Consider the following 19,391-nt stretch of genomic DNA (forward strand, 5'->3'; position numbering starts at 1 on the left):
AGGAAGCAATTGGCAGATAAATCAATAATGAAAATAACTGATATTTGAAGACTCAGAACAAAAGACCCACACAACAGAGTAAACAACAATTCATTTAATAATTAATCTTTGTGGTCTCTAGGGGAGGGGTTTGAAAGGTATAAAATGGTCATATTAAAATAATCGACCCAGTCTTTTCCCTCTCAGGATACCCACTGTCTAGTTGTCTTTTGACACAAGTACATATATTTTTTTCAGTTCTTCAGCAGATGTCCCACTTATCCATGTATATAACTTATTTTTGTTGACGAAACAACTCGACAGTTCAATGTACAAGGCTCCCATAGTCCCAAAATGGATATAACACACAACCAATGACACACAGGCAAACCTCCCTCTCAGCATAACCAAGTCATAGATGAGATCCTTGAAGAGGCCAGAGGTTGCAATGGATTCGGCTTAATGTTCACAAGCACTAAAAAGTTTTCTGTGAAGCAAGCCTTTTGCTTTGTCTTTTGCATGATTTGAAAACAGATTACTACCTGGGGAAAGAGTACTGGTTGATACCCGAAACAAAGACAAATAACATAACAGTGAATATATTTATTATTATAGAAGATAATTAATGTTAAGAATAATAATTACAAAGGCAATTTCTCTAGACTACTATAATCTGGTCCTGCACATATAGTCAAGAGGAGACTGGGAAACAGTTACAGGAAGCTCTAAAATACTGTGTTCACTCACACAGTGTAGCACAGTTCATTTCGCCATTCATCCTTTGAAAACAAAAAAAAAAAAAACAAGCCAAAAAAAGGGTTGAATCTCTTTATCAGTGAAGTTGAGGGTTTGGGTTTAGATTTTGGGGGTAAAGCAGGAAAAACTGAGGTGCGATGCTTACTGATCTTCATTAAATGGTCTCATCAGTAATCTGTCTTTTCACAATGACAAAAAGACACAAAGACAGAACAGAAAGCACCACTTCACCACTGTATTTCTAAAGACCCTCATCCACAACGCCTAATCAGGGTTGAATTATGTAGAGGAGGGCTTTATAATATCCCATGAGTTAACCAGGCTGAGGATGAACCCTTGACATGTTTTCACAGTGTACATCCCTCTGGAAGTCATATCCAATCCAACCGGAAAAGGCTTGCTTAAAAGCATGGATCATAATTCACTTGACAAATGAAAAAAGCTGTCCTCTGCCTCTTCATACAGCTTTCCAAATTGACTACTGTAATAACCAACAGCCAGTATAAAATAAAAATACACCAAGGATGCACAGAAACCATGTACCTTTAAATTGCACTGATAGAACCATTGCGCATATTTTAAGTCACACTGATGAGTCTTGCATTTCCCTCCCTACCATCACCTCCAGCCAGTCACGGTTACCCTTATTTTTGGGTGGGGTCGAGGGGCTGGAGCTGGTTTGGTTGTGTAACTGGAAGGGCAGGGTTTAGTAGTCTGCAAGAGGAAAAGGGGGCAGGTTGAGAGCAGCACAGTGATCCTGACATTTCCCTTAATCTCCTCCAGTGTTGTCCCTGTACTATCTCGACTCTCCGTCTTTGTGGGCGCTGTACAGTGCCAGCTCACCTGGCCCTCCAAGTCTAGAACTGCGGGGAGGTGTGGACGACCGGCTGGTGATGGACGGAATGAGTGGAGGCGGTGCCCCCACTGCCAGAGCTCCCACCAAGCCTGCGGGGGTCTTTGCCAGGATGCCGTTGGGCACGTGGTGAGGGTTTAGTGGGCCTAGACGGGCGTAGAGGCCAGCGTGGTGCTGAGCAGGAGAGGCTCCAGGGGGGAGCGAGTGGGAGAGAAGGCCAGGGTGGAGCTGCTCCAGGTGAGCGGCAGTAGCAGCATGAGAGGGGCTTGAGAGGTGAGAGCCATGAGGGAGGTGTGGGTGCATCCCAAAGTAGCGAGCCCGCTCAAAGTCTTCCCTCAGGATCTGTGCACGCTGCTCCTCATCGATCAGTCCTCCTCCTGGGGGTCCAAGGTGAGGAGGGCGGTCAAAGTGGTGGGCCATTAGGCCGAACTCCTGGCGGACAGCAGATGTGGAGGCAGTAGAGGTAGATGTCGGAGGGTGGTGAGGGGCGGCTGCTGCGGCTGCTACAGCCGCAACCCTTTCTGCCTCCAGAAAGCGCTGATGCTGGAGCAGTCGGGCCAGATGTGGATCGGATCGCAGGGCTAGGTGTGGGTCTGACCGAAGTGCCAAAGCCTCCCTACGATGCTGATGTTGCTGCTGAGCCGCTAGCTCCCTCCAGGGGTCCCAGGTGAAGCTATGTGGACCCTGTGGGTGCCCGTGACCTGGACCATGGGTGAAACGTTCTCCTCCTGGACCCACTACCAACCCTGCAGCACCTGCTGTGCTCCCCAGATACGCTTCAATGGCCCTGGAGCGGTCTAGCAGGGAAAGGTGTTGGTGGGAAGGAGGGTGGTTTGGAGTGTGTGACATGAGGGGAACACCAGGAGTGGAAGTCACTGATAATGAGGAAGAGGAAGGGGTACCAGACCTATGGTGGTGTGGATGGCTGTTGGGGCGCTCAAAACCGTGGTTTGGTGCTGGGGGAGGCAGGGTGATGGGGATATGCTCCGGCTCCTCTTTCCGCTCCTCTTTGACTTTAACTGGCGGGAGAAGCAGGGGAGGTTTGGAGACTGGTGTTGTGGTCCGGTCAGACTTCTTGGCCTGAGACAAAGAAGTGACAGAGGCAGAAGCTGCGGAGGAAGCAGGGACGTTGCCGTCTCTTTGGGAGTGTGAGGGTTCGTTGTGGAGGCTATGTGCTGTCGGGGCCAGTGAGCGGGGGTAAAGGTCCAAAGGAGATGGGGCTGAGCGGTTGGAGGGCGGGGGAGTAGTGAGCACAGAAGATGAGGAAGACCGTGGTCTGTCCCTGTCTGCTACTAAAGAGCCAAGAGGCAGCCCCCGTGAAGACACTGTTGGCAGCGGCCTCTTATCCCCATCTCTGTCTCGCTCGCGGTCTCTGTCTCTATTTAAGCTGCGTGTCGGGTCCTCAATAGGCACACTGCTCCCCAACAGGGCACTGCTGTGGCCATTAATGTGGGAAACTGGGGTGCTACTGCGGGGCTTGAAGGAAGGGGCAACTGGAGACATTCTCACAGGTTGTCGGCCATACAGCATATTGTCTCTGCAAAACATAAACAGTTACAGATGGAAATTAGTTAGGGGCTAAACCTGGTACAATACATCTCTTCTCCTTGTGGGAGATTCATGTTTTTTTGTACATGGTCCCTGACAAATAAATGGTATGATTTCCATTATGTTTAGTTTGGTTTATTACAAACAAACAGTCATACCAACCCTTATGTATGACTTTAACTACAGTTTTTACTAGTAAATTGTGTGGCAGTTATAAATGCATGCACAGTATATAAAATATGGATTGATAATACAAGCTGAACTGGCAGCATGGACAATGTAAAAATGCTACAATGCACATATCACACTATTAGTCAACAAATGGTTCTAAGATCGAGATATGAGAGGAAATATTTGTTGTCTTCTGTTGGGTTACATTTTTTTGTGGAATTTTTTAGTTTTGCTCATTTTTGCTTGACAGGTCCCTATCTCACTGGGAGATCTGTGATCACAGGACTGCCTGGGGTAATGTGGGTACTGATTGCTAACCAATACCACCCCAAGTCAAAAAAATCCAAGCTATTCCTTTAAATATAAAGCCAGTATTGAAATCAGCTGAATGTCATACCTGTCCTTTTCATCCTTGATGTGGGGGATGTCTCGTCTCTCTCCTTCCTTCCCTCGATCCCTCTCGTCCCGCTTGTCTGCCCCTTTAGCCCAGCTGGGGCCAGCAGGGAACCCAGATGGGCCACCGTGTAGACGGTTCCATGGGTCATGATGGTTAGGGTTGGGTAAGCCTCCAACCACACTAGCTGGTGAATCTTTAGGGCCGAACACAGAGCTCGCTGTGGACCAAAAAGACATATTTTTTTGTTAGAAAACCAACCAAAAAAACAGCGTAGTGGTTAATGGGTAGAAGCCATTACAACACATTTTTTACCTTAAAACTTTCCAATTCAATTTTATTTATATAGCGCCAATTCATAATAGAAGTTCTCTCATTGCGCTTTTCCTATAGAGCAGGTCTAGACCGTACTCTTTATATTTTTTTCCATTTAAATATTTTACAAAACTGCTATTGCCATCTTGTGGAAGTAAAATCCACATGCTTTACACCATGTTTTGTTGTTAGCATCTAATATTAAAAGTTAAAAGTAACAGTAAACACACCTAAGTAACACAAGTCCATTTTATAGCTCTAAACTTGCTTGTATTGCTTGAACAACTTCCGTCACAACATGTACAAAGGAAATCTTGATCAAAAGAAGTTGGTCCTTGCTAAATGATCATACCTCTCGTAACCCTTTAAATGATGTGGTTTAGCACTGGGCACTTAAATTAACAATCTCTCCCAGCTTAGTCTAGTTGTTCCAACACAACTAAACAATGGGACAACCTCCCAATAAACCAATATTGTTTCCCGATTTGACAGATATGTCTAATCCATGCTTTCATGTTGGACTTTTATTTGGACTGCTTCCAGTCTTCACAGCTACTCAAATTGATGCATCCAACCTTGTACTTGTATATCAATGACAAAGCCCAGCACAGCCAATCACAGCATGTCTCTGACAGTGACAGCTGAGCTGTAGCTGTGCTATAAAGACAGGAGAGAAAAGCATTTAGAGAGGAGAAAAGCAGTGAGTGATGACAAACAAACACCATGGCCAAAGTTAAGACAAGTTTATCCTTCTCAGAAGTGGAAGTAGGGCAAGGTTATTTAATCTCAAAAGTAAGTAACAAAAACTGTCAGGTAAAAAACGTTACTCCACTGAGTGCTTGGGCAGATTCTTAGTCTTGTTTACTTACTAATTAATCAGATAATTCCTGATTTAAAAAATAATTTTGTTAAGTTTATACTGGATATATTAGGTGAAGTTCTTGTATGGCTGTTTGTGTTAGAAAACGTTATACACCTGATGCATTTAAGAAACATTTTTGGAGAAAAACATGTTTTTCTCCAACCAGCAAAAAGTACTGTTTTGATAATCTGTACCAAACCTCAAGTATATATATATTGCCACCAGGAGAATCATCAGAGGTTGTGTTAAAGCTCCAACATGCATTTATGACTCTAGACTTATCAGAACCAGATCTCAGTTCCTCACAAAATATCCACAGTAGTTTTTTTTAGTTAGTAAGAGACTTCTGAGAAGCGTGAAATGTCAGCATAGTTATTTTTGAGAGAAAAGAAACTGTGTTAATAGTTTTGTTTAAGCCTCCTCATATATCCTACTATTAAACCCATCGCACTACTGCACTGTCACAAGAAACACTCACAATACAATATCTATTTTATTCTCTCGGATAATGGCACGAGAGAATCATAAATCTCTCATGAGAATAACAGGCTAGCATGAAAGTGTATCAGTCTCTTTGGAAGCAGCCACCTCCCCAGTTCCTCTTTTCAATACTGCTAACAGTTAGCTTTACAACCCACACCACATTAGCAGATTGGCTGCTGAATGTAAATATACAGTACAAGTACATACAATTTGGATTAATCTCTTACCTTTACCAGTACTTAAAAATAACCTGCTAAATGCACGTTAATCTTCCTAAGTGTTAATTTGACTTTACAAAACTTTAATTCAAGATGTTTACAGACTGTACTTGATGATATTATTGTATGAGTTCTACAACAAAGATGTCAGATTTGTTGTGGAAGGGTCTATGGAGGCCACTGCAAAAGTTAAAATATACATTAACTAGCAAAGTGTGACACCAGTGAGCTCATGCTTATGTGCATGAAAATATAGCCATGGTGTAAAATGCATTGCTTTCCATGCGCCGACTCTGTTTTTAACAGACTTGACTGCCGATGTCAACCAGGATAGGTGCGACTCGACAAGCCACAACAAGCTCATCATCATTTTTCATTAGCAGAGTATGGAAAGGTCCAATCACAGTAAATGTGCCAATTTGTGTTGTGTTTTACGATATTCCCACGCTCAGATGGATGTGTTGAAGATTTATACATTTTAAAAACACTACGTATTACACTCAGTGGGTGAGAGGACTAATTGTTTTCCGCCCACACACGTTCTATCCTTCAACTAAATCGAAGGCAACCAGTCGACCTTTTGTAAGTTCCAAATATTACACTTTTATCAGTGACAAGTTGTAATCACAAACCCTAAATACTCTTTAACATGCATGTTTATACTGTACCTTACAGCATCTACCCTAAAGACAAAGCTCTTGAGTTGCAGTGGGACTTAAAGGATAGGTTTGGATTTTTCAAGTCTGTCTTAATGCAACGCTCATATGCCACATGTATGTTGATGTATTGGTTGCTGTAATTATTCCTCCTGTCCACACAGGCCGTGACGTGATCCCTTCCTAGTGCGACTATACTGTAAAAGATGGGGGACAAAATCCATAGTATTCTGTGCAAAAATGCATTTCTAAGTTCAGCTGAAGAGAATATGAGGCTTCAGCAGTCTGAGTTAGCCAAATAGAGTAAGAATCTTCCGAAGTTAGTCTTTAGTACAAAATTCCCTCTATGTGCTTCCCCAGACAGCATTTCCTTGTTGAGTCGTGGCAGGGAGATACTTCCTGGTGGTTGCATCTAGGTTTGTTGCCGGTAAACAACGCCTGCAATAAATCTACACAAGGCAGCCAGGATGAGTATACACACTTGATTTGGCTAACTCAGACTGCTGAAGCCTCATATTAGCGTCAGCTGAACTTTAGGTCACATTTTTGAACTGACAGAGGACTGTAGATGTTGTCCCCAACTTCTTAAGTGGAGTCGCCTAGACTGGATCACTTCACGGCCAGTATGGAGAGCAGGAATGATGACAACGACCAATAAGGCCTTCTTAAGCCCTGTGTGAAAAAAATGCAGCCCGCCAACGCAGGTGGCGTTGTCAGGCAAAAAAGCTGAACCTGGCTCAACTTTTGCCGCAACGCAATGTGACGTCATCTGACAAGGCTCTGCAGTGGCCAATCAAATACCTGCAAGCACACATTCCTGGCAAATAACTTTGTAAAGTGGATGCTATATTTCTACTGTTTACCCTGTGATCGTCGCAACGAAAGATAAAACAATTGCTGCCGTGCCAAGCTACACGCTTGTTTTAACGCAGGACTGTTTTCGGTGACTTACTCTTTCAACATACATATGACATGTGAGGATTGTATTAAGGCAGACTTGAAAAAATCTGAATCTATCCTTTAAGCCTCATGTTTCAAGAGTAGAGATACTGTAAGACTGACCCAGTGTTGGGCTGCCAAGTCCTCCAAAGGCACCAGAACCAAGAGCTCCCAGTGGGGTGAAGGGTGGGGATCGGCCATACGGATCTAAATCACCAACGCAGATAAACGTCAGAAATACTGTGTTGATACAAACGTTCATGGAATTATATTTCTACACAGGCTTTAAGCTATGCTGAAACGTCTGAAATGTCTCCATTCAGATGAAACAACATGGACAACGATCAAAAATACTGTGTGATAACAGTTTTACTGCATCACAATTTTAGCTAAATTCCAAGTTACATTTAACATAACGGTTATTGGAAACTCTACCAACAATAAATGTGCAAATGATTTCCATTAATTTATGAATGGTCAAGGTCAAAGCCAAATCTAGAGTGAATCAAAGTGAAAGACATTGGTTGTGGTGTACAAGTGGCACACAGATGTGCCTTTTTTAGCTGCTCTTACCCAAGTGTGCAGTTGGTGCGAGGAAAGAGGAGTGTGGCGTAGATGGGGAGATGAAAGGAGCTGAGGACGGATTGACTGGCCCTGAGGGAAAGAAGTAGTAGTAAAGGAAAAAAATGTCACGAGTTATCAAATCAAGTGCATCAAGCTACTCACACACTTCATGCAGTCATACCTCAGGGATGCGAGGACAATACGAATCAAAAAGCAAATTATGACAAGTGGTAAGAGAAGGAATTGATGAGTGTTTTAAGAAATTTGTCAAAATGATGTGTGCAAAAGTGAAGCAGCACAGTTGTCAAATCAACAATAAATTCACATTCTGCGAACTGTTCTTTTGAGAGACAAAATTGTTCAGGCATGCACCTGTAGCTGAGAACAGACTGGGAGGTCTGGTCAGATCATGAGCAGGAGGCAGGGCTCCTCCTATGGGCCCCAGGGGGCCCAGTCCCCCAGCTCCAGGAAGACGGGCCAGCAGGTCACTACGGAAGTCCAACTTGTGAGGATCAGCCTGCATCAGCTGAAAGAGATGGGTAGAACAGTTAACCAGGCATTTAAAGGAGTCAGGACACTTTCCATTTGAACCGTTCTCTGTCTACTGAGTCTCCCTGGGACATAACGCCTTTATGATTGTATTCTCTCAATATGGCAATTCAATCGACCTCAATTTGCAATCGAGGAAATTACAACAAATGATTTCAATTAGAAACACGTACCTTTACTTTTTTCTGATGGCTTAGAATCATCCAGGCCACATATACATGCATAGCACACCATTTTCCTGGTTTCTGCACAGCACAAAAATCACAGGTGTTTACTATGTTATTCCATGAAGCTAGCATGTACAACTATAAAGCCTTTGCACACAGAGTCAGATGTTCTTCCTGCTGTCAGAAATATCTTGTCCAGCCTCTACACAAGGTTGGGGTTTTCCAGCTGGAGATAAGGTTACTCGCTAGAGCTCAATATAAGTTTGGAAAAATAAAAAAAAGTCAGTGAAAAATGCATAAGCAGCGTTACATGGGGGAAAAGAACAACCACATACATTATACACGCCGTAATTTCTGGGTCTGAAATATCTAACTGGGTGTGCAAGGGCAAAGAATAGACCAGTAGCAGTCAAGATTACAAGTGAGATTAGAGCAAAGAGTGAGTGAAGCAGTGAGAAAGTAAAACAGGCTGAAGGTTTTAAGGAGCCAAGGGATTCAAAAACATCTGTTTTTGCTTACATTACTGATTTTCAACGATGTCCCAAATGGATCAGTTAGCTACAAGAGAACAGAAGTGTAAAACCACTTTTAATCAACATATCTCACTCTTTATCAGGAATAGTTTTGCACTCTTTACTGCACTGACTAGGCCCATGTTGCAGCACATCCTAGGCTAAACTCACTGTCCACATCTCTACGGTTCTATGCAAACAAAAGGAATGATGCAAATGATGCAAACTTCAGCTTCTAAGTAAGCATGCTGTCCTTACCCTGGGGTCTTTGGGCTGCAGGTGGTGAGGCACAACCCCAAGTCGTGCGCTTATATCAGGACCCGTTCCCTGAGGGACAAGAGGCTGTCACACACAGCACAACACATCAGCCACAGCCTACTGATCTACAGATCTACAACTGATTAACATCTGACGATATTCTTTTCGTTTTCAGTGCCTTTTTTCATGTGTTCTCACTGTAGCTGAAGCTGGTAGGGCCAAGCACAGACTAGATCACAACAGATTCTGAAATCTCTTTTTCAGAAGTAAGGATACGAGATTACAAAAATCTTTATGAAGCCCCTGCTGTTTGAGGGTAAGTGCTCCTCGATAAATTACCCTTCAGTGCTTGTGACATTGTCTGGGAAGTCCAAATTGTTATCATGCACGCTCAGTGGAATCCGTGGAATTCAAGTGCGAGTGATCAAATGAAGAGTCGCTCTGGCCAATGTCGAGACAAAAACTACACCAGGTAATATGAGATGTCCCCTGACAAAATGACGTCTAGTGGGCGCCTAGGAATAAGTAATACAGAGATGTAAACAGACTCTCACCTTTGGCTGAAATGCTCCTTGCAAGTTGCTGAAAGGCCCAGTGGGAGGAATCACAGGCTGGATACTCGGCACTGAGGGTGGCGGGTATTGTGGGAAGAACTACCACGACACAGACACACACACACATATAATTTAGCGGCCATTGAACAAGTTAATTAATTCAATGCCGTTTGGCAGACTTTAAATCTTGTTATTGTTTCAGCTGTTTAAGGACCTAAAATAGAGCTGAAATGTATTCTCAGCCTTGTTATTTTATCATTTAATCTGGTAATCTGTAAATTATTGCCACCTACATAATCAGTAAGATTACACAAAGTACTCACGGGGTTTCGGTACAGCCCGTCCATTTTGCCGGGATACTTATCAAACTAAAAGACAAAAGCAATGCGTGGGTTAAAACATCTAAAACACATTCCAGCCACACTGGAATTTCAAGTACGACACAGATGTTCAGCATAACAGCAGAGAGCATCTCACCAGAGGTGGTGCGGTAGCTGTGGGGTGCAGGAAGGGCGTGAAGTGTTGGTGCGTGTGCATGTGTTGGTGCTGGTGGTTGTGCTGATGGAACTGGAAGGCCAGGGGAGGGATGTTTGGCTGGTTCTGAGACGTCCGGCCTGATGAACCCGGTGCGGAGCCCGATGCTGATGGACCACCAGGAGTGGAGCGGCCCGCAGCTGCTGCGTTATTTTCAGCCCCTGGGACGCTGCGTCTGCCCTCACGCTCTTGTGAATTCAAGAAGTGGGAGTTTAAATTTTGACGCATTATTTCCTGATCTATAGTGGAGGGTGTCAAAATAAGGGAAAGAAAATAAATAAAGTGAATTATTGAAAATAAACAGTTCACATCATAATCACACCACAGATTGGCACTTTAAGCATAAAAAGTATATAATATGCCAAATGCTAATACATTATAGTGCCTGCTTTTAACACTTGCTAGAATTAATTTGACAGACACAAGAATAACACATTTGTTTTTAGGTGCTACTTCCAAATACAATTCATGCAGCTTCTGCTTTATACAAGCGATGTAATAGTTGTTGTGCTGATGTGATCAGACTTAAGTTCGTCAATATACAACTTCCTCAACACCCTGGACGAACCCAGACAACCGCCAGGGGAAGTCTGGGTTTGGTTTATTTTAGTATTAGTCATCATGTTCCCATTAACAACTGAAACAGACCAACGGACTGTAACAGCAGTGAAAATTTGCATTCCTGTTGACTGTACCTGCTGCTGTTGAGTGGGCAGGACCTTGCAGCAGAGGGGGAGGGGGAGGAAGGCCAGGTGAGGACGTGAACAGGGCCCCAGAGCTGGCTCGGGATGGGGGTCGGAGGGGCCCTGAGGATCCCGAGCCCCTGTTGTAGGGCAGCGGCACACTGGTGGAAGGAGTCGGGGGGCGCATGGAGGAGCAGGAAGATGCAACAGATGAAGCAGACGAGGGAGGTTTGACTGGGGTGCTGCTCCTGAGAAGAAAGAAAGCATAAAGCATAAATAGTGAATCATGTTTGCCATTTATAGAACACAAAACCGTTCTCTGAAAAAGAATTAAGCCAGCAGGGATTCATTGTTAAAAAATAAAAATAAAAAAATTATCTAATACTCATAATTGCCATACCTGTTGTAGAAGTGAGATCGTCCAGGCAAAGTGAGGAAGGGTTTGGGTTTGGAGAGTGGGGGGCTGCCATTGTGGCGGCTGCCATTACCGAAAAGGCTGGGCCGGGGGACCGCGACTGAGGCTGTGACTGGGTGGGAAGGCAGGCAAGAGAGAGAGGTAGAAGTAGAAACAGGCTCTGGGAAATGCTGCTCCAAGTTTTTCTCCTGGCTGCGCTCCAGGCCAGATACTCTCGGGGTCACCATCAACCGTGAGACACCACCACAACGGGCAGGTAGAGGCGGGCAGCTTTTGCCCATGGATGGGCCCATGTTTGAGGGGGCGGGCTCCACAACTAAAGAAGAGAACATCAGTTAGCATTTTACCTTTCCTGCACATTACAGTACCGAGTGACAGGAGTAAGTGTGAGAAATGCAACATATGCAGAGAGGGACCACAAACCTAAAATGTGACATAGCGCTTAGAGTTAGAGGTTTTCACAGGTCCAAATTTTAGATCTAAATACATTTTCCAAAAACAATCAGAGCTGGTCCAAAATAGAACCGAGGAAAATTCTGATTCGGGTACAGCCCTAGGATGTACCCTGAGGCATAGAAACTCATGAGTCATTACTGACTAAACCCACACCATGGAATAACCAAACACCTGATCTTTCATGTCATATCACATCAATGTACAGCGCAGTGTATGCTGTGTATTCTGATCCTTTCATATCATCCTTTTCCCATTGAATAAAAATGTAATGACACGAGAATGAAAACAATCCCAGCTACTTTAGTAATTTTCTGTTAAGATCTAAATATAGGCTTGATATCGACTGACACGTCAGTTCACTGTTTCGTGAACGTGAAGCAGCAAGAAGAAAAGAAAAGTGGCCTGGCAGCACTGAATTTCTCATACCTTTCCTAGTACTGACTGTGAAGACTGGGTCCATGTCATTGTCAGACGCCTAGATGGGGATACAAAACAAAAGAGTTAATCTATACTCAACAAAAGTTAACATATTAATCAGCAATTTCTTATAGCATATCAAGACTGCATCAAGTGTGACAGTGTATTATTCAACCCAACAAATTAGTAAAATATCCTTACAAATGTCAGAGAATTTGAGCTAGTCTTTTTGTGTTCCCATTCAAGAATACAGTCTGTTTTTTCACCAAGTAATGGCAACAAAGTTTCTTTAAAGACTATGACAAGCAGTGCAAACTATGTTAAGTGTCACACATCCATTACCTAATAAGAAAAGCCTGTAATTAATATTGATAAGATAACAAGTAAGCAGAACACACCTTGTCTCCTGTGTCACTCTCAGTGTCACACTGAATGAAGAAACGTTAAAAAAACAAATTCAGATTTGCATCTATTAGAATATTTCAGGCAATGTGCAGTTTTAGAGCAGTTTGCAGAAAGGCTGCACAGTGTTGCAGGACACTGATACATCAGAACATCATGTTCACTAAAATATTAGAAAACTCACAATGTAGCCAGTCTCCAAAGGGTGTCCCTGGAAACACAAAGAATATACAGTATTAGCTCCAATGGTTTTCTAATAGGATTTTAATAAAGCAACATGGAAAAATTGAGATTATTTACAGTGATTTGACTTTAAAAAGTTAAAATATCTTTCCTGGTTGTAAGGAATCTCCCTGCGCCGCTTCATTAACAAAAACACCCTTGAATGATGTGTGTTGTAAACCAGTTTTACAAGGTAATTTTCAATGACAGGATGTAAAGGTCAGCAGCACTACAGAAATGTAAACAAAGCTATTTGATTAAGAATTAGCCCAACATCTCATATGACGAGATGAAGGTAGATCCAACCAAAACATTAAAGCTCAGTAGAGTTCACCTCTATCCTTCTTCTCTTATTTCTATTCTTGTTCAAACAGCTGCTGGAGTAGCTGTGCGGGGCTCCTTCCTCCGGCTCCGACAGCGGCCCTCCACCATTCTCCTCTGGCCCTCTCTTCCCCTTGTTCCTCCTTCCCAGCATATCAGTGCGCTGACTGGGCTTCAGAGAGCAGTCCATCTGATAAGGAGAAAAATCAGTGTTTACCAATAAGCATGAACATGTATGCTTGAGGGCAAAGACCACAGGGTAGTTACGTGATGATTAATGTCCTGACAGACCTAATTTCTGCATAGTTTCTACTCTGAGTGATCGCAAAAATAGAAACACAGGAATGATGTAATGTAATACAACAGCCTGCATGAGACTATTACTTCAGCTGTTTGTGTGTAGACTCAATTGTATGGTGTGTTTTGAGATTGTATTTTGTGCTGAATTTGTTCTTAAAACGTGATTCTGATATTTTGTCCGCCTCATTTAACAATATCAACAACTTACAGCCTAAAGAAACTACTGTAGAGTTTAATCAACACGTCTCTGACAGATGATAAAATTAAAAATTGTACATTGTATAAGAGTGTAGAGGTTCCCATCTTTCTGATCACTTATCATCCCCACTCATCTCTGATTTTTACCCCCTGGTGATATAATGGAAAGTATTACTTCTTAAGGGGCCCAAATATTATTAAAATTAAGTAATTTTAAAAAAAAGGGGGGGGGGAATCACAATTTCGTCAAACAGCTCATACTGTAGACATAACCAGTCTGTGATGAGGGGTTGTGAGTAGGCATTGCTTGGCTATAAAGTGGCACAAGCTAAAAAAGGTTGGGAACCAGTGACTTATATGCAAAGACAGTTTGAGTACAAAGTGCTTCTTCAAACCCAGAGAGAGTTGTGGAGAAAGAAGGTGAGTTAACCATAAAGGAAAAGGGATCGTTTGTACTAAGTGCAATGTATAGGTGACTTAAGATCCAAATAAAGACATTTCCAATGTATAAAACAGTGCAATCCAATGAAATAACATCTGGAAATTATAAAAAGGTGCTGTTGCTGCATATATTTCACAACTACTCTGAAGTTTTTAATCCAATTGGTAGTTAAATGCATAAAAAAAGGACTATGTAGGCCTAAAACTGCCACATATTGTCATTGTTCTGTTTGGATCTTTAAAAGTTATGAAGTTTGTGTTGTTTATTATAGAAAAATACAGTAGCTAAAAGAGATACTCGCATTTGGAATAAAAAGAATAAATAAAACCCAGCTTGAAGTGCAGGCAACTCAACATGAAAGTCACCACAGCTCGTCTGAACTGTTTTTAAATAAATTATCTTTTACAGAATAACTGTGGGCAGTTACAGTTAATAAATTCAGGCAGGAAATTTGACATTCACAAAGGAAATTGCCACATTCCACCAGTAAACATTGAATTTTTTATTTACTATTAGCAGTTTCGGTTAGTAACCAACCATCAACCTTAGCATTCACTGGTTCACTTGACTGTAAAACCAAGTTACCCAGCGGAACTGTATGTGTGTGTAAATAGGCAGATTTACAACATAACGTACGGACAAATAATTTGGTTTCCTGCACTGATGCAGAGGTCAAAGCAAATTTTTTTTACCAGATCCACCCTGAAAGCATATTAACTAATACTACAAATGATTTTCTCTTCATCAGAATGCTAATTATGCCACGTGTCAACATCATGTAAATAATTATAACGTGTAAATGCATACTTCACACTAACTCACCAATTCCCTGCCTGTCTTGATGGATAGACAACAGACCTGCGCAAGTTAGGAATGAAAAGTATTAGGTGAAGAGTCCAGTTCCAAGTACTTTAACACAATCTCTTCTGTTGAGTATTACACAATTATATTTCTCCTAGTGGATTTTTTTGTTTGTTTCTTTCTCTGAAAAGCCATTTGGCAGCTCATCAACACCTCACAGAATTACAACATGAATAATTAAGGCCTCTCCAGGACCCATCAGCGGGATGCTTTGAGGTTTGGGGTCGGCCTGAGTGGATTGCTTTCTCCAAGCATGGTGTCAGAGTTGAGGAGTTCAACCTGGAGGCTTTTTCACACCTTTAGCACCTTCACCTCTTGAGCGAAGAAGGCATGATTTGACGTGATGGAGAGGGTTAACAGGACAACGACTAAAACTGGTCATCTAAGTTTCAATCATACTACTCAATACACAACAATCACATTAAATAAAATTAGAGGAAAGGATTGTCCCAACTGCCTGCCACGCCACATTAAAGAGTGATCCATCACTTTGTTTATACTAAAGTTGAAAATAAATGCTGTTTGATGAATGACAGCTGATGACTGGGTGTAAAAACGTGAAATCCATGCATTTACCTCCAGTGCCTCCAAGCTGATAAAGCTCGCAATAGCGAAGCCATCAATTATGTCTTCCTCGCAGGACACGGACTCTCTCTTCCTGCGACGTGGAGGCCTGTGTCTCCCAAAAGCGGGCCGGCATTCTCTCCCACCGGGACCCAGGACACTGTTTGTCCCACAAGCCTCCCGATCGGAGCCTGAGGACAGGGATGTGGCCCGCTCCTCGGCCAGGTTCACTCTCCTCCTCCGCCGCTCCCTGTCGCGCTGTGAACGGGACCGTCGGCTCTGCCTGAATCCTGCGCTTCGGCTCTGGCCCTCCATGTTGAAACGGCACCTTCTTTTGTAACTCCAGTGAGACCAAAGGCACTTTATTCAAGTCCCGGTCCGGTGGAAGGCACCGAACCGCAAATAAAACACCACACAGGCCCTCGCAGGGAGCCCCTGCTAAAATGGCGTTAATGGAACCAGTGGCTATTATTTACCGTCCTTTGACAACAGTCTATCGGCATCAGTGCCTTTCTTTCGGCGAAATTTTAGTGTCATCTCAATGAATCTGAACGCAAACTTAGATCCACATGGGAATTTAAAACATCCACGACATACACAAATGTCAGGACGTAGCGGTTTGTGTCTCGCAGAAGGCTAACATTAGCTAGCTAGCAAGAAATTCAACCGACAACCAGATAAGTTATACGCATGTAAACAAAAAAGACAAGTCTAGTTGTGTCGCTGACAAAGCAGGCCAAATCGCCTCTAGATCGATTTCAAAATTAAACTCACGCCAATGTTGGCATTGCTCAATACAACTCTTACGTCTAGGATTTCCTAAATTTCTGCACACGCTGACAAATTTATTTGCCTGTTAGCAAAATTATACGGTTAGCTAGTTAGCAAGGCCAATAACCCAGATATCCGAAACTAACACACCGGTGGCCGTGACATGAGTTCGCGTTAATGTGAAATGTTAAGTATTATTGTTGACAACTATTATAAATTACTCCCAATCTAAAGGAGTAAAACGAGCTGTCTGGTTGAGTTAAAGTAGTTGATGCTAATGCTAGCTAACGATAGGTCAGTGTTGACTCCAGCCAATTAGCTTTTGCTCATTTGGGTAGCATGTACACGGCTAACTCAATACAGTACAATATATTCAGCAAGCAACCTAAGAATAAAACTATATTCTTGAAACGTGTCTGTAAAGACAGACAAGCCGGACAGTACACTATGAAGCTAACTAATATTCCGCAGCCACGACAACAAAATCCTCTCCTGCCGAAATGTTGATGGCCGATAGAAATGGTTGAATTCGCATCACATCAAAAGAAAGACGTAACGTTAGCACTCGGGCTAGCTAGCGTTAGCCGATCCAGCTGTTAGCCAGCTAAGCCACAAGCAAGAACTTATTATTATTATTATTATTTTTTAAAGGGAGCAGGAAGAATACGGAAGCTTTTTTTTTTTTTGCAAACAATCGCCCGTATAATAATGATATATATCGCTTCTTTACACAAAATTCTTCTTTCGTCCCACCTCCATCATAAAGAGAAAAAAAAAAAAAATCAAGGCCCAAATATCAAAGCCTCGGTGTCGATTTCCATAAACGAGGGTGTCGGCCAAGCCCCCGTTGGGCTGGGCAGCTCCTTCATGCAGCCTTCACTGTGTAATCCAATGTTTAGGATTAGTTTGACCACTCGCCGACGTTTCCGGTCAACGATTTCTTATACTCACTAAATCCAGTGTGCGAATACATACGGGGAGAAACAGAACGGCTCCGCTGCTTGCCCTTTCACAAGTTTCCACTGAATTGGAAAATTATCGTGAAAATCAGGGAGACACAACCCTTGTCAGCCGTGCAGTGCATTGTGTGCGCCACTCTTCTTCGTCGGTTACCAAACGGGCTCGTCGGTAGCTCTGCTTGTGCACACTGCCACCATGTGGCCAGTGTCTGCTGGGTTGTTTTGTCAGCTTTCCAGGTATCAGATGTGTTTTTCTAGCACATTTAAGTACTGCACTTCTACTACAATTTCTAGTATTTCCATTTTATGCTGATTTATACCACTTTATTTGACAGCTGTAGTTACTAGCTACTTTTTGTACAGCTTAGAGACAGCGGCGCTGAAGAAAAGACAAGAGGCAGAGCTGGAGGCAGCGGAGCTTAAGATGTTGAGGTTCTCTTTGGGAGAGACGAGGACGGACAGGATCAGGAATGAGGACATCAGAGGGACAGCTCGTGTTAGATGTTTCGGAGATAAAGTCAGAGAGGCCAGATCGAGGTGGTTTGGCGGTTTGGAGGTGGTTCGGACATGTTCAGAGGAGAGACTGTGAATATATCAAACTATTTAACTCCTCCTTCTAAGGGTTAGTCTGTTTGACCCTAGGTCACTAAACTGGACATTGAGCATTACATCTCCGCCATAATTAATTATTAATAATTGTGCAATATTCGGTGTACTACTCCCGTGCAATATTAGTTTTCCCATGTGAGTTTTTCTTATTTACTGTATTGATATCATATACCTCTACTACTCTTGACAGTACATGCACCTCCGCTTATTATTACTATTACTTATTACATATGTGGTGACACTGTATTTTATACTGTACTTTCATCATCAACCAGTAAACCACTTGGTACTCGACACTTAGTTTATCTTATACCGACAGGATACTTATTTATTTTCTGACCTGATGAAGGATGGATGAAGGATGCTGAGGTTGGAGCTGCCAGGCAGGAGGTCTAGAGGAAGACCAAAGAGGAGATTTAAGGATGTAGTGAGAGAGGACATGAAGCTAACTGGTGTGAGTGAAGAGGACGCAGAGGACAGGGTTAGATGGAGGCACATGATTCGCTGTGGCGACCCCTGAAAGGGAAGGAAGAAAGAAGTTACTAGCTACTTTGCAGATTTAGATTATTGATACAAAATATAAATCAACTAATAAATTATGACGTACTATTATGGATTAAGCTACCCAGCAGTGTATACATTTGTTAAAATAAGCTCCACCTTTACCAGCTGCAACATTAAAGTGATGTACACATTAAGAAGTTAAGTAAAAGTAGCAATACTACAGTGTAAATATACTCGTAAGTAAAAGTCCTGCATTCAAAATATACTTAAAGTACCAAAAGTAAAAGTACTCATTATGCAGAATTGCCCATTTCAGAAGCAGTATATTATATTATTTGATTATAATTAGTGATGCATTAAGTAAAAGATCTGAGTACTTCTTTCACCACTGCTTTTTTATAGTATGTCATAAAAACAAAATTACACAAGGACCCCATGGTCAGAAACATACATGGCTTTACAACCCATTGTGTTATTGATGGGGCTGTGAGAAATCAGCATTATTGTTTGTCTAACTGCAATAATGTTTTTTTTTATTGACACGGTCCAAGGTTCAGCTTTATTGTCATTATACGATACAGGATAGCACAAAGAAATGCCTCCACGCTACACACACAGAAAATGTACAAACAGATATTCAAATATCTAAATTGGAATAGAATAAAACAATTAAAACGCACTAAAAAAGAATGAAGCATGTAAAAATAGCATTAAATGAAAAAATAAAACGGAAAACCACATTTATGAGGAAGATATTCAGTTACGTATACACACAAAAAATATGTATGCCTACAATAGTGAGCTTCCAACTTTGTGGCGACAGTTTGTGTTCGTCCCTTTCCTGTTTCAACATGGCAGTGTGCACAAAGCAGCTCCATAAAGAAATGGTTTTCCCAGTTTGGTGTGGAAGGACGTGACTGGCCTGCATCGGCAACAGTTCGGGGAAGACCCTTTC

The 19,391-nt window shown here is 42.4% G+C and overlaps 1 protein-coding gene across 8 annotated transcripts; it reads right to left on the bottom strand.

The window, feature by feature from the left end:
- Nucleotides 1-79: 79 nt before the first annotated feature.
- Nucleotides 80-17,472, bottom strand: fbrs (fibrosin). 8 transcript variants are annotated; one of them, XM_044179984.1, is made up of 19 exons: nucleotides 15,606-17,472; nucleotides 14,991-15,026; nucleotides 13,242-13,418; nucleotides 12,870-12,896; nucleotides 12,682-12,711; nucleotides 12,293-12,341; nucleotides 11,396-11,726; nucleotides 11,008-11,243; nucleotides 10,256-10,500; nucleotides 10,102-10,146; nucleotides 9,779-9,877; nucleotides 9,225-9,308; nucleotides 8,974-9,012; nucleotides 8,461-8,532; nucleotides 8,111-8,264; nucleotides 7,748-7,828; nucleotides 7,298-7,381; nucleotides 3,705-3,921; nucleotides 80-3,125 (listed from the first exon to the last, which is right to left on the bottom strand). In XM_044179984.1, exons 1-19 carry the CDS (start codon nucleotides 15,906-15,908, stop codon nucleotides 1,532-1,534), a joined length of 3,903 nt encoding a protein of 1,300 aa, XP_044035919.1. In that variant the 5' UTR covers nucleotides 15,909-17,472; the 3' UTR covers nucleotides 80-1,531. The 8 variants fall into 8 exon arrangements, with proteins under 8 accessions (XP_044035919.1, XP_044035915.1, XP_044035914.1 ...); XM_044179980.1 differs by having other exon boundaries at nucleotides 9,225-9,293; nucleotides 10,256-10,551; nucleotides 15,606-17,471; XM_044179979.1 differs by having other exon boundaries at nucleotides 10,256-10,551; nucleotides 15,606-17,471.
- Nucleotides 17,473-19,391: the final 1,919 nt, after the last annotated feature.

This window comes from Siniperca chuatsi, linkage group LG20 (assembly GCF_020085105.1).
Source record: "Siniperca chuatsi isolate FFG_IHB_CAS linkage group LG20, ASM2008510v1, whole genome shotgun sequence".
Lineage (NCBI taxonomy): Eukaryota > Metazoa > Chordata > Actinopteri > Centrarchiformes > Sinipercidae > Siniperca > Siniperca chuatsi.

Excerpts from the sequence above, each read along its gene's own strand:
- fbrs (XM_044179979.1), bottom strand. The coding sequence starts at position 15,908 with ATGGAGGGCCAGAGCCGAAGCGCAGGATTCAGGCAGAGCCGACGGTCC. Across the intron at positions 9,013-9,224 it reads TGCAGCCCAAAGACCCCAGG|CTAACTGATCCATTTGGGAC; the intron begins GTAAGGACAGCA and ends GTTCTCTTGTAG. Across the intron at positions 8,533-8,973 it reads CATCGTTGAAAATCAGTAAT|AAACCAGGAAAATGGTGTGC; the intron begins GTAAGCAAAAAC and ends TGTGCTGTGCAG.